Raw genomic sequence first — 25,287 nt, forward strand, 5'->3', positions numbered from 1 at the left:
GTATAAATATAGATGATATTAAATTCCTTTGTATGAGTGTGTACATATGTATGTAAACGCTGGCTTTAATATTGGCAGACTGAACACTTTTCACTCGCGCATATAACTAAAAATGTATGTTTTCTTACCTCCAAATCTAGCAGCCACACAAATATTCATACACACTCCCATACACAACCAAGCACACGCCTGAGCGCACAGCTCGCCGACGCTATCAATTCAAGCGCACTGGAAAGGCAAGAATAATTGCCGGTGCAATAAATCTAAGCGTACACAGGAAAAAATATTGAAAAAGAAAAAAAAAGTACGATATTGCAAATAAAAAACGAACGCCACACGGATGCGAGTGTGTGAAAAACGAAAGATTGCTGCCGGCAACATACACCGCATTTGCGACAGCCATTTCCCCTCCCTCACATAAGCGCTATAAAGCTTTTTTTGCGCCCTTATCACCCACTCCCCTTAACTTAAACTGCGACGCTACTTACCTTCGAAGGCCGCATTGATGTCGCGTATGTCGTAGCTGCACACCGCCGAACCGACAATCCCATGTGTGTTCGTCGTAAAGGTGGCATAAAATTTCGTGTCATCATTTGGCATTTTATAAACCGATTGTATTTCATTGAAATAAAATGGAAATTCGCTGGAGATGCTGCAATTGATGCGCGCCTTCAGATAGGTCGCCCAATTTTGGCTGATCATATATTTGCCGCCACGATCGTTCTTGCAGACGCGTGCAATGCGCGAGTAGATTGCCTTGCCACAGTTGATGTACTCGACGGCGTGTTCGCGGAAAAAGAAGTACACATATTCGCCCACATCGAAGGATCCAACGAAATTTGGTTCTGTGTGGTAGAGAGAAGAGAGGTAAATGTTAGGTGAGAAGGTTGTAGACAGTAAAGGAACGACTTTAAGCTTTAATGTTAAGTTTTTAAGTACAGAAATTGTGTTAATTTTTTTTCAATTTAATGACCTTAATATCAAAGATTTTTTAATCTAAGTATCTAATCTCTACTCTTTCTAAAGTTAGGTTAGGTTAAAAGTCCGACTTGTGATGCCGCAGACTCCTAACTATGTATTCCAAAGACCCTCAAGAGTCGACGAAGCGCTGAACGAGTTCAGTTTTGGAATCAGTCAAAAGTTCTAGAATTAGGTGTGTTCCCAAGGACCTCCTTGCTTTATATGGTTACGTAGATTAATCCGAAAGTCAATTTTACTAAGCTCTTTGTGGTTCTTTTAATACGAGAAATAAGTGATAAACTTCCAGAACCTTAAAATATATATCAGAAAAGGAAAGCAGACCAAAATATGAAGGGCAAGCTGAACAAAACTCGAGGAGGGTATCTTAAAAAAATAACAGGGGCTTAGCATATTTCTGCTGGAAGGAAATTTGACATGGTTCTTTAATATCAACTTAAAAACAGAAAATAGAACATAATAGAAAAACAGAAGATTCTGGGAAAAAAATTCCAAAGTTTTTAACTATTCCTTAAAGCTTTTTTAGAGCTTCACTATTTCCGAAAGTTTCACCAATTTTTTTCTATTTTTATACTTCATATCACAATTGTAAGCATTCATTAAAGCTTAACTATTCCTTAAAGCTTTTTTATAGCTTAACTATTGCCTTAAGCTTCACACCTTGGGCTACGCCTTCTTACAGCCACTGATAAGTGTCTAGTAGTAAATTACGACAACACCTAATGCCACCTATTCAACTATAACTTCTAACCCATTAAACAGTAAACTAAGAAGCTAGATGAAAATAGAGAAGAAATGCAAGTAAATACAAATTTCCAATATATATATACAAGGAATGCTGTATTTATACTCACTATCAAGCCATTTGGAATCATATTTCACGGTGCGTTTGAAATTGTGCTCCTTCCGACCGGATGTTAAATTATACAAATCCGAACGGAATATAACCGAATCAGCCTTGGTAAATTCAGCATTTGTGCCGGAGTACTGTAAATGTGGAGAGTAAGAGAGGGAGAGGGAAAGAGGATATTAGTACTAATACAATAATAGTTTAAGAAAGAAAAAGAAAAATCTAATAAAATTCGCTGAAAAAAGGTACAAAGAAAATTCAGAGAATGCTGTCCCGACGACGACCCGGTGTCAGCGCAAGGCAGTAAAGTGTAAAATTAGCGCGCCATTTTTCGGCAAAATTCGAATTCGTATCCGCCATTGCGGCCATGTCAATAGTATTATTGTACACCCGCTCGCGCGCTGATTTTCTTTTCTCGGAATTTGGCGCTTTTCAATGCTTTCTTTGCGCTGATTACAGCGCATTTGTTCAACGACAATGTACCGCAGTAGTTGTTGTGGTAGTAGTAGTAGTCATGGCCACAGTAATGGAGGTTATGTTCCGAAAAAACAAGTCGGTCGGCTGGTTGGCTTTCCACCTTTTGCGCTTCCGTTCTTTGTGGGTGTATAATTTAATTCGCTCGTACATTGCTTGACACATTTTAAAATTGTGTGCGACGGTGTGCGGGTCCGTGCGCCGGAAATGGCCGCCATTGCCACGGCGTGTAAAGGACATGGCCAAAGCCGCATTTCTTAGTGTTGTTGTTGTTGGTGGCCTTCTTTAGCAAATTTTATTACACAATTGACTTTTTTTTTGTGTTCTCTTTCTTTACTCATTCTTTCACTTTAATGGCGTTTTCGTAAATTTTATTGTTGTTGCAATTGCAGTTTGGCTGGCAATAAGCGCGCTATATCTATATTACATGCGAGCAATGTGTTTGTTGTACTTACAAAAACAACAACAAAAAATTTTTTCACATTGCTTCTGCTTGCTTTCTTTCTACCTTTTTTCCACCGTTATTTTATTTCTTTTAGCCCTCAACTTACCAGCGCTGGTAATCCGAAGGCATTGCCTTTCTCCACATAAACTGCTGTGGAGTTATCGGCCGGATCGTAGGGACACTTGCCAATGCCTAAACCAATGCCAGGCACGTATTCCGATCTGGGTAAATGAGTTAAGTTCGCCTGCAAGGCAAAATAATATTATTCGGTAAGGATGTGTGTTCCACGGCATCATTCCATGTCGTCGTCAGCAATTTCAGCATTGTTGTCGTTGAGTTTTGATGAAGGCATTCAACCAGCAGCGCGGCAACAACAACATACCAGCAAAGAAAAACAAAGTAAATGTATAAGTTGGTGTTTTGGTGGGAATACAAATATTATATATGTACATACATATATATATATGTAAATGTTTGTATGTAAGTAAAGGTGTTGAAAAGGAAAATACTTGTTTTGCTAGTAGTTCGGTTGTTCTTGTTTTTTTTTTGGTTGATTCTTCTTATTCTAAAGTCTTTGACTTGTCTTGCAGAAATTAAGTTAAAGGTCAGCACAGCTGACAGTGGCAATTACGCACTGATGAGGGATGGTTTTTATGCAAGATTACTAGTTTTTGTAGAAATTCTTTAAAAATACCCCAATCGGCTCAACTTTTAGATTAAAATTTCTAATTAAATTATTTAAAATTTTGTTTGTTAAGGCTTGATCTTAGTTAGTAGCAAATCTTGTTATAATTATGTGACTCAATGTAAGTTGGTCAAGCATAAGCAATCAATTTATAAACATATGTTCTATTTAAACCGTTTAAGTTTTCGCTAAAGATCATTTCTTTGATGTCAAACTATTGTTTGGACAAATGCAACATTCCGAAAATTTTTTTGAAGACCAGTTAAATTTTTAGAGATATTTTTAAATTCCTTATTCCTAGTCCTATTAGAAGAATTAAGGATTGAAAGCAGTGAAGTTAGGACCCACTGACGTTGAAAGCTTATGGGATGTGACCAGTCTAAGATTTTAAAAACTCGATTTTTTTATTTCAAGTACAAAGTGGGGACCTAAACACATTATTGAGTTCATGGAATAGTGAACAAAAATTTGTAAATTGTTCAATTTTCTTTGGTTTCGGGTCAAACTGTTTCAAATCGGCAGCAGATGCTACTCAGAGTCTGTCATAAATATCCACTTGGAATTTGGCTATATGAAGCTCCAGTATAACACTATTTAGAAAAGTACTTCAATCATTTACTATTGCAAGTCTCTTATTTCAATTAACAAGGTTTTTTTTTAATGATCCAAATGATGAAAGTACAGGTCCGAATTAATTGGCCATATACATCATAGAAATGTTCATGGAATATAGAGTTGTGATAGATTAATGGCGTTTTGTCGTGAATTATTATTCAAATATAGGGGTTGTTCTGGTTTCATATAGGACTGTCTATATATTCTAAGTGTAATCCCCTTTCTTTGTGGATCAACCATAGCACCTGGCTTAACCTTGTACAGCAATCTCAAAATATAGTATTTTCAAGACAGAATTCTTAACTCATCGTAATTAATGAATATCAGTAATAGGCTCGTAAGATTTATCTAACAAACTACTTCTACTTCTTCGGTCAAAACTTTAACTTTAACCTTAATATTGTTCTAAAGTAAAAATATACGGACTCTGTTAGCAAACCGCAGGTTTTTTAAGTTCACTACCGCTCTTCTAGATAACGTGATCTCGAAGATTGGCTGAGCAGCTGCCACCTTGAATTCAAGGTCAAGTTTGAGAGAAAGTAACGAAGAGCCTTTATTTCCTACTTTCAAAAAAATAATCATGGGACTATTAAGGGCCCTAAATTGATTTAACTGCTCCAAAAATATTCGTAAATTCAACTAACGGATCCCATTTTAGAAACTAATTACCAAAGAGCACTCAGTATATTACATTAAAATACTTGAAAGTATGCTAACGAAGCTTCAGCTGTTTGAGTTCAACATCCAATTCAAGCCATCAGTTGTTGGTGGTTTCCAAATAAATTACATTAGATTAGAATTATTCTGCTGTAAATGGACCTTCCTTGGAATACTGAACATATCTTTTCAAACTCGAAGACGTGTCTCGTCGACAAGTGACTCATGTGACACCTCGAAAAGGATTTTTTGTATGAAAATGGTGACTAAGTTTCAAAGAGAAGGCTACGTTACCAACGAGATCCCATTTTATGAAGGCAATATTTTTTATTCAGCCACAGTAGTGTGCAAAATTTTAAACATATTTTTTTGAAAAAAAAAAATGTTGAAATATTGTAATGACAGAAGTTAAAATAATGAGTTTGAAAGAGTAGACTACTTTACTAAATACAACGGTACTTTTCAAGAGCAATATTATATATTTTTCTAATGAAAGGGTCCCATTTTATGAATTTTTATTTGCTTAAATCCATGAAATAAAATTGTTTGCAATCTTTTTTGTCCACCCACAGTAGTGTGCAAAATATTCTACATATTTTTTTCGAAGAATTTTAGAAATGTTGTAATGAAATGCTCAAAAAGCTCTAAATAGCTGAGCCCATACCTAATCGCCTTGGCCATAAATTAAACAACTAAAACTGTAACAAATTCACAGATTTTCATTATTATCACATGTATGTTTATACAGATGTACATACATATGTACAAATGTCTGTATGTTTCTAACCTAACCTAAGGAGCATTAAATAAATTTCCTCAAACGCAATTAAATCGAAGACATTTGCCACATAGTGACTTTAATTTAATGCTAAATATTGTCATGGTCCTGACCGCCCAACTAATCTTCGGGACATTGTGCACACAGGCACATTCATACATACATATATGTGGACACTCATATGACAGAAGAGCATGAATTGAACTGTATATATATATATGTTTGTATGTATCTGCGCCTGTGTGACCTTGCTCTGTGGCGCAACAAACTAATCCCGGTTTATTTGTGCTCATTTATTACACATACCACACTGAAATACGGTAAATAGTGGATTTGTACATGCACACTCAAACATTGTCTAACGGTGGTACATTCGTGATAAAGCTTGAGGTATGTACGTTTGGCATTTTCGGCCGCACATGCCACACGCACACGGTGTGTGTGTTTGTGTGGCAACAACAATGTGCTAAACAAATGAAATCAATGTACAAATGTACCGTTAGTGGCGCTTAGTTGCATGTGTATGTATTATATGTCTCACAGCAAATATATTGGGCAGTTGTGGCCTCACAAAGTCAACAAAAATAACAACAACAAAACGCCTATACTTAATTGTATGTGATTCCCTACATTCGAAGAGATGTCTGCATACAACAACAATAACAACCAAGAACGTGGAACAAGTGGATACTTAAAATGTTTAGTTTTATATATATATTTACGGACAGTTATAACGAAATATATATATATACAGTTACACTTATCTATACTCACATTTATCACGTAGTCCTTCGGATTGTGCGCATTTGTACCGCAAACATACAAACGTGAGCCGGACTCCATCGGTTGTATAACGCGTATGTGATTGCGGCATTCCACCTTCTTGAAGTAAGTTATCGGTTCATGGGGTGTGTGTAGTCGCCAGCATTTACAGTTGTTTGGTTGTCATATAAGTTGTATATTTTGTATTTGTTTTTTATAGTTTTTTTATTTTTATTTTCCGTTGTACCAAAAATGAAAGTTCAAAAAAACACACACACAAAGCAAAGAAATCGTGAAAACAACAATAGCAAAAAATATATAAAAACAAAAACAAAATATGGGAAAATATAACGGTTATACATATGTGTGTGGTTGGGGGGAGAGAGAGAAAAAACACAATTGCATATTTGTTAAAAATTGTCTCGTAAAATTTTAATTGCCAAAATGTGTGAAAATTTTATAAATTTGTTGTTTTTGTATTTAATTTGGAATAATATAAATTTGTTGTTTTTGTTGCAATTTTGAAAGTTTATTTTTTTATATATATTTTTTTTTTTTTGTTTTAATACACTTGTGTTCTTTTGTTTGCTAAGTTGTTATGTGTGCTATTATAAATATGTATGTGGTTGGTTGGGTAAATAAATATATGTAAATGTTGTTGTTTCATAATTGGTTAATTGCTTACATGCGTTTCAATAATGAAGTGTTTACGTATTTAGGTTATTAGGTGATTAGGTCTTTATTTTGAATTTTAATATTTAATTTTTTTTTTTTTTTTTTAATATTTTAGTGTTGGTTTTATGAATATAATGTTTAAATATTGCTTTGTACTCCTTTACATACCTCTCGTTTGCCTTTGGAAACACAACTGAGTATATCTGAACCGGATGGTTCCAATATGAGCACATCACGCTGTAAATAGAAAACAAATTAAAGGAAACTGTTAGTAACATTTCTATATAAGATTAGAATTTTGAAATATATTTTTTTAATATAAAATTATTTATTTTAATATATAGATATATATATATATATATATATAAGTGGGGTAATCATTATAATTCTCTCTTTTAAATAAAAAAAAATATATATATTTTTTTATAAAAATCTTCTTGGTTTAATAAGTAGCTTAAAGTAATTTTATTTTGTATATGGTATATATAAGATCTAGTAAAAATTCTATTATTTTTGTATAAAGTTGAAGATTTTAATTAGCATAGTTAAAATTATCCCATTTGGGTGAATATGCACTGATTGGTTCAATAATTTATTGCCATTTTGGAAATCACAGTGCTACTCTCATAGAAACAGGATTGACAGTTAATTTTCACAATTTTCTCTTGAGTCGAATTTTTCACCACCAAAATCATTCGAAAAAGACACGTGCGTATATATAGTAATCACTTAGTGCTGGGTTCGGTCTATAAGGAGGATGCATATGAACCTCCCAATTGAGCTTGCCGAGCTTTCGATTAGTCAATATTGATGAGTGTGGGTTGGCATTGTATTAGCTGACGAAAGCCAGCCGCTTCTGGACGATATTTTTCTTCAAACGATCTCATTGTTGGCAGTACAGGTTCCAATTCAAGCCGTAGGGGAGCAGTTAATCGCATCAAAAACTTAACAATATATTCCTAGCCTTCAATCCTGTCTTGTCCATCATTTGCGCCAACACACCGCGGTACGATCACGAGCGTTTACGATCCACTTTTGATCACCAGTAATCCTCTTCAGAAATGTTTTTCCCTAACCTCGGTAGCACCGAGCTTCTGATTAATGGATTTCTTTTTAATAGTCCCTAAATTCTAGAAATGTTCAGTGATAACAGATTTGTGATAGTTTGAGTGTGGTTTGTCGAGACTTAATATCTAACTATAGTGTTTCTTCCCAAAGGACTGTCTCAAATAATCCCCATCTTTTGGGGGATCTGTGATTGAATATATTCTAACCTATTCTAGACCAGTAGTATTGAAATACGTGATTTTGAAACTTAAATATTGTGGATATTTAGAGGCATTCACTCGGCAAAACTTCCAAAGCCGCCTTTGATGTTCTTCTTATGGCTCATGTTGCCTCAAGTTATAAGATGCCAAGTACAAAGAGTAATTTGAATTCTTTTTATTGAGAGAAATATTAATTTTTAAATATCGTATTTCTTAAAAATCGATTTTTGTGTGGTTAAGTTCCCTAATTTAAATTATATAGCAGCCTAAAGAATTCAATTCTTATGAAACTTTTTCAATCCCTTATAATCAATAATTTCTTGCCGTAAAGATATTTTTTATTGAACGAAAATCATAAAATATATATGATATTGTAAGATTTTTTAGAAAAATAGTCCAGTTTAGCCTCCGACCAAGATAAGTCAGCATACTGAAGACAATACGAAAACTTAAGAATTGGATATCTAAAGGCTGCTCGTCAAATCTTCAGTAGTTTGGAGACAGTTTAAATATTTTGAGATACTAAAAGGTATTCTTTATGGTTAACAAAAACTAGTCTTTCAAGAAAACCTTAAGCAATTTTCACAAGTTTTTTAGTAAACTATTCTAATTGTTATATGTAAGGTGTATATCTTCAATATACCTTCCTTCACTGACCTTCCTTAGTATATTTGCCTCAATTTTTTTTGCAATATTATTATTAAATCACGAAACAAATCTCAGCCTACATTCAATCCACTCTCAAAATGAATGTCCTTGGACGGCTATCATATCACAGCTGTTACCCACATTTCTATTAAAGCACCATTTTGCAGTACCAACTCTTATTTTAGTAGCACATTGTCAGTCCCTTATGCACAACAACAACAAAAATAATTTCCAATAACTAGAAAGAAATACATATTATATAAAAATTCATATTTCACGCGCACTTAAAGTTGCATAAGCAACGGAAAGGACAGACGGACAGATGGATAGACACTCGACACACTTTCATTTGTTGTGGTAGCGCAATAGCGTTAGCCCATATGTTGGCTCATGACTCAATAAAAACTAAGCAGAAAGCAAAAAATGGCTTACAAATATTATAAGCAGAATGTCTTATGAAGACATGGCCTCAGATATATACGCATATGTGGGTGTTTGTTGTTGCTTGTGTACTTATGTGAATATGGACAGCCGTTACTTATTGTGTGTTTATTTAGCACTACTCTTGCATGCGCTTTCCTGTCTGCCAGTCAGTATTTGAAGTCTGCCGCAACTTGACTGGAGGTCCCTCCATATATGTGTCTGTTTGAATAAAGGATATATACTTAGTAGAGCAGAATACTCAAGTGCAATGGAGGATATCTTCTGAAACGCTTGTACGCCCACTTCAATCCAACACTTGAATCTTAGTATCTAGTATCACTACTAGCTCGCACTTAACGCTCACGCGGCTTAATACAAACTGTTGGAGCGAAGAAAGAAGAAGAAGAAGCAAAACTCGAACGATTGTGGAAAAAAAGAAACTTGCAGAAAATGAAAAAGTTGAGTGCTATCGAGGAGCACAAGATGAAAGGCACGCCATATAAGCGGTATGCGGTTGTTGTTCGTGTGTGTGTGTGTTGTAGAGACTCTCTTTGCAGTTAAAGCTAACGCTCGGACGCAAAAACTGCAAGCACAAATTGTCTGCGAGTTAAACGAAAGGAAGAAAAAAACTCAAACTGAAATGTGGCAAATGAAAAAGTAATAAAAGCTGAACTTGAACTAAAAACGGAAGAGGATATTGAGAGTTGAAGACGAAGTCATTAGACTGTAGTGAGTGCAATCGAACATACACACCCACACTCATATTAAGTTTTTCTCACACACTTTCCTAGCAGCCAATATCCTCTAACTGTATTTTTTACTGTTTTGTTTTCACTGCTGCTTCTTTCAAACTTCTTCTTACCCCTTTCTTCATCATAATCCTATACTTTTTCTCACTCTGAAGTAGCTTCTGCCAATATCCTCTTACCAACACTTTCTTCTTTTACTTTCTACTTCGTCTTCCACCCTTCTTCCTCACATCTTCTCATCTACTTCTTCTTCTTCACCCACACCCTTCATCCTCTTTTCTTCATCACCATCATCATCTTCTACTTTTTCTTTCAAGCTTCTGAAGGAGCTTCTTCATCCAAATGCGATAATGGTCTGTAATGGTGGGAAAAATATTGCCAACCGTTTGGCGCCAGCAGCCAGTAAGGCAGCTCAGCAACAAGAAAAAAAGAAGTGTGGAAATGAGCAAATGAAATGGCTGGCGACTCAATTGGTCGGCAAGCAATCGAGAATGCATAGGCAGTCAAGCGCCAAGTAATAAGCGTGCATACGGAGCAAGAAGAAAGCAAACGGAGAAATCAGAAATCAGTAGACATTGAATCCAAGTAATGAAACGATTGTAATGCAAAAACAAAAACAAATTGCAAAAAATTAGTATATAAAGAGCACAAATGTGTTCCAGTACAATATTAGCGAGCGTTCGAAGCGACAGCTGGCTGTGCAGTTATTTACGCGCATAAAGCGGTTATTCCTGTGCCGCTCTTCAGCGATGAGCGTTTAATTTCGGTCAGTTACTTAAACACCGGAGTTTTTTCCACTGATTTTCTGTAGGGATTTATACTATCGATGGGTGCTTCAGAACCATCATTGCCGAACCATCAGCGAGTGCAGCGGCAGCCTGTGGCTGGCTAAATGCAAATTGTAAGCGCTGCATAAGCAAATGCCGATGGGTGTAACCGTTGTAAGGTCGTAGCTTTTGTGCGCTTCCGGGCAATTTGTGCATTTTGAAATGCATTTTGTACTTTTAAGCGCATTTTGTGGTATAAATTATGGGTGTATTGGTGTTTCTTTTATCTTTTTAAGCGCTTTTGGGTTCTCAGGGGCAAATGTAAATTTGATTACAAATTGTTGATGGATAAGAGAAATTTTGTTTGTCTATGCTGTTGTAAGAATATTGCAGATTTTGGATAAGAATTGTTGTGCGAAGATAAGAAGGTATACCAGAAAGTGTTGAATGTTAAAAGATTAGAAAAGTAAAGTAGGAAAGCTTCGAATTAACATTCTGGTTGTCTGGCCCAAATCGGTTATTTGTATATATCTCACAAACCAATAAAGCTATATAAACCAAACTTGCTACAGTCGGTTCCCTTATGTACCCCACTACACACCATGAAAATAGTTGAAATCGGATAATAACCACGCCCACCTCCCATACAAAGGTTAGGTTGAACATTACTGAAAGGGCGTTAACTCACTAACGAAAAACGTCAGAAACACTAAATTTCACAGAAGAAATAGCAGAAAGAAGCTGCACTTGAATTTTTTTTTTCAAAATGGAAAATGGGCGTGGCATCGCCCACTTAGGGGTCAAAAACCATATCTCAGGTACTACTCTACAGGTTTCAATGAAATTGTGGAAATTGTGTGTGGAAAATGGATGAAATCGGTTCTCAACAACGCCTACTTCCTATATAACTCAATTTTGAATTCCATCTTATTCCTTCACTTTATAATATATACATAAGGAACCAGTGAAGATAGCGAAATAAAACATTACACAAATACGGTATATGATCTGTGGCATCACTTGTGAAAAAATCGATTGTCGACTATAACTTTTCAAAGCCCCGAATATCGGATATGAAGAACTCAGTGCTTTATGGTAATTTTTAATCGAAAATGTCGGTAAATCTCTCAGATATCTTAATTTAATTCTGAGGTAATCGTTTTCTTCTAATAGTGTCTCTGTAGCAGGAATAGTTAAAATCGGGTCATAACCTCCCCGAGCTCCCATATACCTAATATTAGGGGTTTCAAACTTTCAATGGACTTTATACTATACATATGCCAAGAGCATAAAATGTTCGTTTACACACGAAGTTAGCCCTTTATAAATTGTTGTATTTAAAATTTCTATTATTTTAGCTTTGGTTGTTGTTGTTGTTATAACTTCGTTAAGCATTTTTTTTGAAAATGGTGTTAATATTTCGAAACCACCACGGAACTATGCCGATATCGTATAATCGAAAGGGAAACTATCAAAGTGACTCCATCAAAGTGAACTACAATATTGTAGGGCTTCCTAAAACTTGTATCATATTTAATGAAAGTTAATAAAAAAATTTAAAAAAATTATTTCAATTCTTCCTTATTTTAGAGTCATAATGAAAGAGAACAATATACATAATACCAATATAAATATAAAAATATCTATTTATTTAATATGATCTTTATAAATTCTTTGTTTGCAGCATTTAACTGGATTCTACTGCCATTAATTGCCATCTGATATTCGGTAAGTGAGTTATAGTTTTCCATTTATTTCAATATTATTATTTTAAATATTTATTAATTTTCTTCGTAATTATTATATTACAATTCTGCCTTATTTGTTAAGAATATTCCATTTTGTATATGCTTTGTCTATATATTCTACAAAAAGAGTCGAAGCGACTTCTGCAACAAATCACTTTTCAGTTGTTAGATTATACACAAAATATAAAAATAAAAATTCAAATAAAAATGTTAAGTTCTTCATATACTTTAAATAAGATAACAAAACATTGGTATATTTTTAATTCTGAAACTCAAACTCTCTTCCTTGACACCTGCTAATGTTTTCCGCAACTCGCATTTGAACTTAACCGGCAAGCATTGCCACCAATGAATAATTATTTGACTTTTATTTTTCTGTTTAGTCACCGAAACAAAATCAATTTTCTTGCTTGCATAATAAAATTTTTCAAAACGTGCCAATCGAAGAAATTACAACAACAAAGCAAGGCGAATATTTGTGCACGTAGCACAAGCAATAAATGGCATTTTCAAAGTGACTTTTCACTGGCACACACACATACATACACAATTAAGGCAAGGAAAAAAGCATAAAATAAATAAAAACGAACAAAGAGTGCCACAAAGTCGAGCAAAAATGCATATTCATTGCAGAAAGTATATATATATACATTAGGGTGGCCCTTAGTTGTATGGAGGATAAAAAAAGTTTCTCGATCGCATCCCCTAGAAATATGCGAATAGCCCAAAAACTAGTATATACAAAGTGTTGGGTCAATCAAGCTTGAAATCCTGAAAAAATAAGAATTTTTGCCATTTTTATATCTCAGACTTCCATATTTCAAAGTCACACTATCCCTTACTGGTCTTCCATACCGTAATAAGATAATAAGAATAACATTAGAACCGTTATAACGGTATATCACGAACATGAGACGCTTGAGAATGCACCACATTAAATTTACTTTCATATTTGTATTTCTGTAACTCTATCATCAATCGACCGATTTTTAAGATTGTGGTAATTTTGGAAAGGTAATAAAATGCAGATCTTATTACGGTATGGAAACCAGATAGTGTGGCTTTGAAATATGGAGACATAAAAATGGCAAAAATTCTTAATTTTTCAGGATTTCAAGCTCCTCCAGAAGATGGAATGATGAGCTGTATGTGTTGTTCGACGACATAGACATAGTCCAGCGAATAAAAAGACAGCGGCTACGCTGGCTGGGTCATGTTGTTCGAATGGATGAAAGTGCCCCAGCTCTGAAAGTTTTCGATGCAGTACCCGCTGGTGGAAGCCGAGGAAGATGGAGACCTCCTCTCCGGTGGAAGGACCAGGTGGAGAAGGACCTGTCTTCACTTGGTATTACCAATTGGCGCCAAACCGCCAAAAAGAGAGATGCGTGGCGCACTGTTGTGGACTCGGCTATAACCGCGTAAGCGGTTTCTACGCCAGTTAAGAAGAAGAAGAATAAAATGCAGATCTTATTACGGTATGGAAACCAGATAGTGTGGCTTTGAAATATGGAGACATAAAAATGGCAAAAATTCTTAATTTTTCAGGATTTCAAGCTCCTTGCGCAACCTCTAAACCTTTTTTGATTGACCCAAAACTTTGTATATACTAGTTTTTGGGCTATTCGCATATTTCTAGGGGGTGCGATATCGAAATACTTTGGAAAATAAGGGCCACCCTAATATACATATACATACATAAATATAAAAAAATAAATATATTTAAAAATACATAGTATCTAGCCTCAAAAGAAAATTTTCGATTTGCAATTTTGTATTTCGTATTCAAAGCGCCGCTGTTGGTGTCTGGCACCGTGTGACTCCGCCTCCAACTCCCAACATATCTAACTCCTCCATGCTTTCTAAAGAAACAACGCCATGATTTTCGTTTGTTGCTCCACTGCTGCCTTTTGGCAATTTCTTTTGGGGGTCAGGGTTGCGGGTAGCGCCATCGAAAAATCGAATTAAATAAACAAGCGTGTAACGTGAGCAAAATATCAAATGACATTTTAAATGGCGGCGCATTCAATAGCGTTCGTTCGTTTGTAGCTTTTTGCCAATCGCTTTATGCAACCATTTTATTTTTTATCCACATGCCAGAGCGTTTTTGTTGCTGTTGTTTTTATATTTTTTTCATAAATTGTTGTTTAGCATTTTTCAATTGTTGCTCTTGCTGGTGCGCATTGCCGAAACGTGCCACTATGTTTTGGCAGTTAATTCTCGTTTGTGTGTGTGTGTGTTTGTTTTTGGTCGAAATTGTATCACGATTTGAATAAAGGAAAGTATTTATTGAATATTTGAATTTTTTTTAACACATACAAACATAAATATATATTTAAACAGTATGCTTATATATGATTTTAAGAGTAGTGCGGTGTATGAGACATTGCTCGAGATTATGCTTGTTTAACCCAATAAGAATTCTTGTTTTGAGAAATATAGTTTATTTGGAATATGAATAGAAGCGAAGTCAGTTCATGAAAGATCTTTAATAGTAAACATGTAAGGAAAGGCTAAGTTCGGGTGTAACCGAATATTTTATACATCAATAAATATGTAATTTTATTAAGATAAAACAATTCGAGCCATATATTCGGCATAACGTCCAATAGAATAACGAAAATTACTATATATAGTATATGAGGACTGAGGTAATTCCTGAAGCGATTTTCATGACCAACGTACACCCAGACTATATGCTCAATTAGTTTGGCTAATATATCTCACATATTAACCGATTTATGTGGCATAAAGCCCTTCGTATTTTAGAAAGCTCTATAATTAGTTATAAAGGTGCTATGGAAAGTTATGACCCGATTTTAATAATTTTTGGTACAGACACACAATATTAGAAGTAAAGGATTTCCTCTGAATTCCATTAAAATATCTGAGAGTTTTAATGATATTTTCTGTTAAAATGTACTCTTAAGCACTGAGTTCTTCATGTTCGATATCCGGGGTCTTGAAAAGTTATAGTTCGATTTCGACAATTTTTCTACAAGTGATGCCAAGTTTTATTTCGCGATCTTCATTGGTTCCTAATGTATATCTCATAAAGTGAAGAATCAGATGGAATTCAAAATTGAGTTATGTAGAAAGTATTCGTGGTTGTGAATCGATCTCACCCATTATCCATTCGTGTAATCAGGATGTCAATGGAGTATTATATACCGAATTTGATTGAAATCGATCAAGAAGCTCTTGTGGTATGGTTTTTGACCCATAAGTGGGCGATGCCACGCCCATTTTCCATTTTGTAAAAGGATCTGAGTGCAGCTTCCTTCTGTCATTTTTACTGTTATATTAAGTGATACTGACGTTTTTCGTTAGTGAGTTAACGCACTTTTAGTAATTTTAATCCTAACCTTTTTATGGAAGATGGGCATGGTTATTATCCCATTATATAAATTTTTATGGTATGTAAAGGGGTACGTAAGGGAAATGATGAGAAAAGTTTGGTTTATATCACTTTATTGGTTTGCGAGATATTCAGAAAAAACTTATTTAGGGGCGGGACCACGCCCAATTTTTTTTTAATTTCATCCAGATATGGCCCTTCTTCGTGCGATCCTTTATATAATTTTTTTTAGCTTTTATAGATTTATTTTTGGATTAGTTATGGCACTTTATAGGTTTGCGGTTTTCGCCATTTTGTGGACGTGGCAGTGGTCCGATTTTGATCATTTTCGAAAGCAACCATCCTTCGATCCCAAGGAACATGTGTACCAAGTTCAAGATATCTTAATCTCAAGTTATCCGTTGCACGGACAGACAGACGGACGGACAGACAGACATTCGGATTTCAACTCGACTCGTCACCCTGATCATTTCGGTATATATAACCCTATATCTACCTCTTTTAGTTTTATGACTTACAAACAACCGTTATGTGAACAAAACTGTAATACTCACTTAGCAACTTTTGTTGCGAGAGTATAAAAATAGATTTTTTTTTTTAATCTTATAATTTCAATTTTTTTTCTCAAAATAAGTTTTACTCAATAATGGTTTTTGTGCAGCAATCAAGAGTTGGTAGCGCTTAAAATTGTTTAAATAATTTTACAAAATTTTCGTTAAAAATTTTCAATCAGTTACTTTCTCAAATACATTGATTTTTCGTGTATCTTGCATTTTCTATCTCTCACATGCAACTTAAAACCGAAAGATAACCGTTGTCAAAGCTGACAACCAAAAAACATTGACAGCTGTCGCATTGAAACAACAATCTGCAACAACTACAAATGTTGAAGCATTTAATGATTAAGCGTTGTAGTACACAACTAGCAACATGCAACGAAGGCAACAAAAACTGTGCTCTTAAACAAGCAGAAATACAAAACTACATACATAGAAGTATGTATCGGAGTCAAATTGTCATTTGTTTGTACGCGGCTATCTCTACGTTCAACTTACAAGTTACGTATACGCCCTGTTGACAACACCAGCAGCATACATATGCTGCCTGCCAGCGCGATAAAGCAGTACCAGTGCAAGCACGCAAAAGACAAACCACACACATGCAGCTGGCGCCGACAGAAATCCACCTGTCTTTTCTAGCTTACAGTGCGCTACACGCACACAGACATTTCTATTTTGAGCGTTTCAAGGAAAATGCACAGCGCTGCGTCATATAGGCGACTAACGGCGCTTTGGGCTATTGACATTTTCACTTTGCACTGCTTTTCTGCAGTTTTCTTTGTTGTTGTTGCTTTTGTTGCTAGCTGTTCGCATTTCAAACTTGAGTTGCCTTTTGCGGCGAAACAACTCGAAAATCAAGCGAAGCATATGCTGCAAATAACCATTGAACTCTTTGGCTTTTGCGCTGTTCTTCGTATAAAGATTGCATTTATACTTGAAATCTACGACTACATCATACCACTTTTGCGATTTCCTTAACTTCTCGCTTAATACTTCTGCGTTTAAATCGCCTTTGTGTGTGTGAGGACCATCCTACCTATCCGCGTTCCTTTCAATTTTCTTTTTGCCCAAATTCGTTTATTTTCATTTTTGTGTTTGAAGTGAAATGTCTCTTTAGTCGCGCTGCTTGATGCTGCTTGATTCACTTCCTGTTTTGGATTTCGCTTAGCTGCAAGAACTCTGCCACATTGTGTACCTCGCTTTGGGAGCACTTTCGCAGAAATGTTGCTTTGGTATTTTACTTTGATATTTTACTTTACTTCGAGCATGCATTCTTATTTTATATTATTTATTTTTGTATTTACATTGGTATATTCCGCGAAATTCTTTCGTATGTTTTCGTATAGAAGTGGCTTGTATGTACTTACCTCACAAATTGATTGACTTATATTCTGCAGATTCAAGCGAAATATTCGATCCCTGTAAAAGGAAAGAAAGTATAATATTAATTGATATTGATATTGTAATAATTTATAAAAACTAAGTGGTTGTCATTGAGCTTCAAGTCTTATTTATTTTTGTTTTGAATTAATGTTCTATCATTAAATGTTCTAAGATAGTTCTGACTGTTGCCTTGTAACTTCATTGAACGGTCCTAGATATTGAGAACTAACTTCGTGAGATTGCTTTTGGTTAAGGTTGCATAGGTCTGTCGATACTGATAAATCAGTTGTTAGTGCCAGAGTTAAGGGCGCTGTTGGCGAGAGATTCTGGGAAAGTGTTGCTGAATTTGACCGATAGGATAGTCTTTATTACATCCCACCGACGTAGATTGTAAAGTAGATGTTTTCTGGTTCCTTAAACCACTAGATCTTAGTATTTCTGCAAATGTGGCGACTGATCTAATCAGTTTATCCAATCTATAATTATTCTATGGGATAGATAGTGCGATGCTTGTTTCATACGTAGTCGACTTATGAATGTTAGTATTGAATATTTTCCCTCTCTCTCACTCTTCGTCTAGTGGTATATCTCATTTTCACATTTTGGTCTTCCGATAAGTAAGTGACGTCATTCTCCCTTCTATCATATCATGAAACAATCTTTGATGTGAAGTGAGAATATGACGAAAACGAACCAGATCTTACCGAGCGTTTTATTCGAAATCTATAACAATTGCTATTGTTTCCTCGTCACTTAATCTATGTGATAGTACAGTATATTTTCTAATAAGTGCTCCTTAGAAGTTGCTTCGAGCTAAGGCGCAGATTATTAGTGAGATGTTTAAGTATTAAATTTTTTAAATTTTAATTCGGTTCTAAGGGAGTGGAGTCAAGTCTGGACTAAAATTAATTTAAGATCTATATTCTTCAGAGAAAAAAATTATGTTCGGGGAAGTTGTTATGAATTTATTAGAGTTTTCTTAGAGTGACTAAGTAACTAAGTGCAGTACATGGTCTTGTCTGCAGTTAAATTCAGAATTTTTCTACATAATAATCATACATATTGCTTATATCCTATTATTATTCGAGCATTCTATTATTCGAAGCACTTGAACTGCCAACATGTCACAAAATATATTATTATCAAAGTCTCAGCAGCTGAACGTTAATGACCACTATTCAAACAAAGAAATCAAGCATTTTTCCTTCTAATAAATACAAGCTTTTAGCAGTAAATCTCATTTGCAAGAATCTCTCAAGGTCTCTGCTATGTACGCAAGCAATTAGCAAACTTAAACATTGAACTAACGCAACACATATCCTGTTTGGGGCACTGAGAGCAAGGAAATGCCTGGCAATATTTCAAGCACAACAAACAACCGATGACAACAACTAAAACAACTAAAGCAGAACGGAAGTTTAAGGACAAACGAAAGTTGGCAAGCGGGGTACGAGTTGCAAAGGCCGCCAGTGACATTATATAGTTCGGGGTATTGTTTCGAGAATTATTGCTGGCGGTCAAGAGGCTTGGAAATTGAGAAGAAAAGCGCTAGAATGCCATAACTCACGCATGCATAAAGCATTCAATGCTGCTATATATATAATAAAGTATATAGAAACAGAGAACAATTAACACTTATGTGCGCACATACACTCATACAACAACAACAATAACACATAGAAAATCTTCACACAATACGAGCTATGCGAGCTAGGCCAGCCAAGCTGCCAGCCGAGCTGCCAGCCGACCGTGCTGATTTACGAGCAAGCGGTTCAGTAACGGTCAAGTTGAAAACTTTTTAATTCACAACTTTTCACTTAACAAATAGCGCTGGAAGGTTAGCGGCACATAATAAATACGAGTAGACAATGGAGCTTTAAGCTTTCGAGGGTGTTGTGCAAGTGTTTTGCACGATAAATTAAGCATTTTTTTCGCAGCATTTTATAAAAAGTAGGTCTATTGTAAATTAATTTTCATGCGTTATTAATTTAAATTGCATGGTAAATATGTATAACGGTAAAATTAAGAATTATAGCTGGAGCGAATATTTAAAGTTAACATAACAATAAAAGTGCTGAAATTTCCAAAAAAAAAAAAATATTTAAAAGCTTGGAAAATTTTCCACGCTCTTTAAAAGCTCAAGTTTTCGAAGTTTTTCTCTACATTAAAGCAACACTGCCGCTGTGGCACATTTGCTGTTTTGTCGCTCGCGTGGGAACCTCTTCTTTACATTCCTCACTTGTTTCGTGTTTCCTCCTACAACATACCCGCTTCTTACATGCTCCTCTTCTTCTTCTTATTTTTTTTTTGTTTTATGCTTTTCGTATTTTATACTTGAGGGCATAATGCGGTTAAATTGTTCCCCAACTGCAACCATTAATCTTCATTTCGCTGATGCTCTCTCCTTTAAGTAGTCGCTGGCATTGAAAAGCGCTATGCTATAAAATCGGTACGAGGATACAATGGTGGCACTATATGTGTGCGCGTGATACAATATTACTTGTATATTATATATCAGACTGAGAATGGGAAGGTACATATGTTAGTGGCAGCGCATGAACAAATGGCTGCAAGTTAGTTAAAGTTGCGCAGGGCAGTCAGCGGCAACGGTATTGGCGCTGCACTAAATCTTAATGTTACGCCCAAAGAATCGTGTAGATCTGCTAAGTAATGTATTAACTCGGTTACAAGATATTAAAAATTTATTCTATGAAATCGATTCTTAGATATTTTTAGCCTAACAGCGAAGAATTTTGGTTTAAATACAGATTTGCTTTAATTTTATAAAAATATACTCTTACTTTCATCTTTGGTTTTAAGAAAATCCTATACCATAGTCTACCTATCATAATTTCACCTTACACCAAGATACTTTGTTAATGGAAAAGAAGGTTTTCATCACATTATGCCTAGTGTTCCTTCAAAAATATATAATTGGGTCTTATAAGCTCTTCAAATAGATATTTTTCTCATCCTCCCTATATATATACTCCCTTTCTTAACTCGATTCGATACCTCTTGTTTCTCTAAGTTGGGTATAAAAGCGAGGTGAGTGATTTTCGTGGTGAATATGGTGGTGAGTAGTCGATTAAGTAGCAAGTTACTCTCTCGTCGATTGTAAATTTCCTCTTCTCTTTGCTAGCAGTCATTGTTTGAACAGTTGCAAAGAGATCAGAGATTAATTGTTGAATTGTGAGAGGTAGTAATGGAAAGTTGGCGTCTTATAGCTTACAGTGGTAAAAACTTATGTTGGGTCCTGGAAAAGCTTTCCCAGACGATTTCAGTACAGACTGAGAAAAAGACGGAGGTGATTTTCTTGGTCGGAACTTTAATTTACCCAAGTCAGTCGGGTATACCCAGTTGATACGAATCCGGTTTTATATACGAACAAGGACTAACGTCGCATTCGAATGGAGAATCAGGTCTAATAACTTAAAAAAATATCTATCCAACCACTAGATATTGAAACAACCCTAGATCTCAACCGCAAACTTCAAAATTTGACGAAATTTTAAGAAGGCGTCATACAAGAGGTCCTAGAAGTTTGAATTGTGGGGAGTTTGGGGAATTGTAGGAGCCTAGTGCGTCATTATTAGAAAGGGTTCTCTCAAGAACGGTAATTTAGAGACATCAAATTGGTTGGTTCAGTATAGCAGCTTCCCAAAACAGTCGATTCGGAAGGGATGTGTTTTTTTTTCTACAAAAATAATATTTTAAAGCGTTTATTAGACAAATTTCGGAACATAATTTAATGCCTTAGTACAGCCAATTCAGTTTCAGCCTCTTTAAACATTATTTGAATATACAAATTCTATATTCTTCTGCAGATCTTTTTATAAAACTTTAAAACGCCACCCTACGCATAAAATTAAATCGAAATCATTCGCAACTAAAGCACACAGCTGCGTAGCCATGAAAGTACTGTCCAAAGTAATCCGATCCATTATGTTTAATAATTCATAATTGAGTAGCGGAAATCAAAACTGCCTATTCAGCGTACACCAACAACTAACGAAGTGTCGCATTGGCAATCGATTCTGTACTACCAAGCACAGGCGCTGATAAATATAGGCGAATACTCAAACACAACAGTCCACGAACAATGAAAGCGCCCACAGGCGCGACTAAACTGTTTCCCGTGAGACCGCGCAAAGTTCAATGCAACAACAACTCTTTGCTTAGCGAAATCGCCATCATTTTTCCACTCATTATCAATCCGTTTAGAGCTCGAAGTACTTATAGTTGCTTTTGTTGTTGTTAATGCTGTTTTTATAGCCATATAACTGTAGTAGTTGATGGGGCACTTCGTTTGGCTGCTTGTGGCAAGTTACTGCTTTACGGCATCGTTGCCTCGAGCATTTTGGTGCTTGTTAGGCTGCAATTAATTACTTCCTTCAAATACTTCTACACCCCCAAAAATGGTCCAGCCGTGCTCTATAGTTGTTGTTGTGAAATTTGAAACTGAAACTGTTCAAAAATGAGGTTGCGCACAATTTACCCACACAAAGCGAACGCATATTTCATATTTCAATAGAGCCGAGTGATTATGAGTGCATGGAAGGGGTATGGTAGGGGAGAATGGCGCCGTTGAAAAATTAATGTGAAGTTGGAGCGCAGCTGATGGACAAATTTGAAATTTTTTTTTAAGTGTGTGAGCACCATTTTGGAGTGCCAGTTGAGGCTGTAGCACTCTGTGTGGTAACACTTTTGGTGTACTTAATTATGTGGGTGGAGGTGGGGGTGCCTCATACGTTTTTATGTAGGGAGGCTTTAACTGTTTTAAGCTGTGGTGTCTGCACAGTGATTTTAAACAGTTAGAGCAGTTAGAAAAAGTAAAGAGAAGGCGAAAAGAGAAAGATGGTTTCTTATAAATAGAAAATAAATAAGCCTTCTTAAAGCAGAGGTAATTCTGGAAAAATTATTTACAAGGAAAAGTTATAAATACACAGTGTACTGAAATTTCAAATTATTTGTGAAGTCCTTCATTGAGACTCGATTCACGACTTGTCCTTTTAAATAATTTCGCTTTGGTATCGAAGTAAGAAATATTGCAACAAGTAAATGATTGTGTTTATTGGTATTGGTTGTATTTAAGTGTTTAGACTACTTGTTCTTCTTTAAAGTCTACATTTAATAAAATTTTGTTTTTTTTTCTAGTAATCAATGGTTTTCTACAGCTTTATTATCTTTCGATTCTATTTCCAAAAAAAAATGTAAATACCACAAAATGTATTTTTTTTAAATATATAATAATGATTATGATATTTCTTTTAGAAAACCAATGGGGTTCTAAATGTGTTGGTAGTTTCTTCATTATATCGTAATTGTTCGATAAATCCTCAATTTCATTCTTCATAAGGCATTCAAATATATTTTGTAGCATTATATAAATATTTTTAGCAATACTTACATGGCTCCCACATAGAGCGCATTATTGTTCTCATCAAAGTAGAATGTTTTGTAGTAGAGCGCGCCACAACTGAAATCTTTGACAGGATCTGAAAGTAAAAATGGAGGAAAAAGTCAGAAAAGTATATACCAAGTTATATATTAAATATTTTATTTATAATTATAATATACTAGCTTTATACCCGCGGCTTCGCCCGCAGTGGAGGTATTAAATAAGTATGAGAGATAAAGGGTAAGGGTATAATAATAGAAATGAGTCAATATGATAACTAAATTTGATTGTTTGGCTGAGATCAACAATTTTTAAAAATTACTACAGACAGAAGTTTCAACACTTTAATATATGCTTAGTTTCAATTTAAGTTTATGTGACGGTACACCCGATAGTTCAAGTGAATTTAAAAACTCCACAGGATATGAACTACTTAGTTCCGTATCCATAATTGTATCCATTGACAAATATTCCTTCATTTCTCCCTGAACCTCCTTTAAAATGTCAGTGTTGATCCTATTAACGATTTCATTTCTTGGTGCTAATATTGCTCTTGCACACAACCACTGATCACTATACAAATGTTGTTGCTAAAAGCTTGCATTCTCGCAGCACTCTACCTCGTGAACTATTTTTACTAAAATTACAAATGGGCGAATCTTCCTATGCCAAATTCAATGGTAATTTTAAAACGGAATGTGCCGAACGACCGCCGTTTAATAGCATCACGGCAATACCTGACGAAGCTACGGCAACTGCTACTTTTTGGTCTTTTCTGACGGACATTAATAATAAGTTAAGTAAAAACGTTTTTCCAGTTACTCCTGGTGCATCGAGAAAGAAGAGTCCACCACTACCGATTGTTCTGGTGTTTCTATCGCTCTTCTAGTTGTCTGCAGTGCAGCTTGTCTTTCTAAACGAACTCGTGCCTGAAGAGGCGTTTCAGCTGCTCTCAAAACTCTTTGTCGCTCTGCTTGTTGTTGTCTTCTCAGCTCTGCGTGAGCCGAAGTTTCTTGATTTGAATGAATTTTTGGATAGACCAGATTTCCGCTTTCGAGGCATTTAAAAAAAAAACAGAGTAAAAACTAACATCAGCGAGTAAGATCTAAAATAATAAAGTAACAGCTAACCACAAAAATTACGGATAACCTCAAAAATTGGAATAGTTTTATACTGCATGTAACGACAGAAGAAAGTCACAATAAATATAGAAATATTATAAACAGTTGAAACTATATTCAATTAAATTAGATATTTTCGTTACCGCCATACAATGGGACGGTATTACAGTATTCAGGGTTGAAACTTCATGACGGTAAAATTTCATTACTGAAGTAGCTACATTTGACGATTTTTTGAGAAACAATTGTTTTACCTTTCGTAAATTTTTTTTTTAATATAAAGTACCCTATGTTGCTTCTAGTACCTTCAAGAGTATATGTACAAAGTTTCATGATGATCGGTTTAGTAGTTTTTGCGTGAAAGCGTAACAAACAAACTTACATTCGCATTTATAATATTAGTAGGGATTTGTTTCTTTTTTATATTTTTCTATGCAAAAATATCCACTGAAAGCGGTAAGGTCGTATCTTTAATAGTTTTTGAACGGAAGCGTTCTAAAGAGCGACCGCTCGCAGGCATAAGGCGCCATAGTCTAAACCTTAACCGCGTTTATCTCGAAACGACATGTCTCAAAACTGCTGACATCATAACTCATCGAGAAATTAACCAATCGACTTCAAATTTATACTGAGTATTCTTGAATAGATTTACTAGACAATGACTTTTTGATTTGTTGAAAATTGTTAATTTCATATTTTGTTCAGGACTACGCCATTTTGTTATTTTTTGATATATTTCTTAAATCATTTTTCTAAAATCATTGTATAGGTAATATCTTCAACTTAAAAACCCTTTTTGAATTTTCTTGCGTCAGTTACTCATTCGGCCGGAATCATATAAGCAGTTGGAGACCTTTTTTTTTGGGGCTACCTCCCAAGACAGCACATAACTCCGCTATTTTTTCAATATGAAACATTCAATCGAGTACTTTCTTTAAAAAAAAA

The 25,287-nt window shown here is 35.1% G+C and overlaps 1 protein-coding gene across 2 annotated transcripts in view; it reads right to left on the minus strand.

Moving 5' to 3' along the window:
- Window positions 1-25,287, minus strand: part of Sema-2a_1 (semaphorin-2A) — a 220,006-nt gene that overhangs the window by 21,118 nt on the left and 173,601 nt on the right. The window contains exons 3-9 of one of the 2 annotated variants that reach the window (XM_054234520.1): window positions 23,231-23,318; window positions 17,805-17,856; window positions 7,088-7,156; window positions 6,257-6,361; window positions 2,854-2,991; window positions 1,833-1,965; window positions 489-845 (exon numbers count right to left, since the gene is read on the minus strand). In XM_054234520.1, the coding sequence (XP_054090495.1) occupies window positions 489-845; window positions 1,833-1,965; window positions 2,854-2,991; window positions 6,257-6,361; window positions 7,088-7,156; window positions 17,805-17,856; window positions 23,231-23,318 (942 nt within the window). Of the gene's footprint in view, window positions 1-488; window positions 846-1,832; window positions 1,966-2,853; window positions 2,992-6,256; window positions 6,365-7,087; window positions 7,157-17,804; window positions 17,857-23,230; window positions 23,319-25,287 lie in introns of both variants that reach the window. The other variant, XM_054234519.1, reaches the window with a different exon arrangement.

The sequence above is a fragment of the Zeugodacus cucurbitae genome, chromosome 6 (genome assembly GCF_028554725.1).
Source record: "Zeugodacus cucurbitae isolate PBARC_wt_2022May chromosome 6, idZeuCucr1.2, whole genome shotgun sequence".
NCBI lineage: Eukaryota > Metazoa > Arthropoda > Insecta > Diptera > Tephritidae > Zeugodacus > Zeugodacus cucurbitae.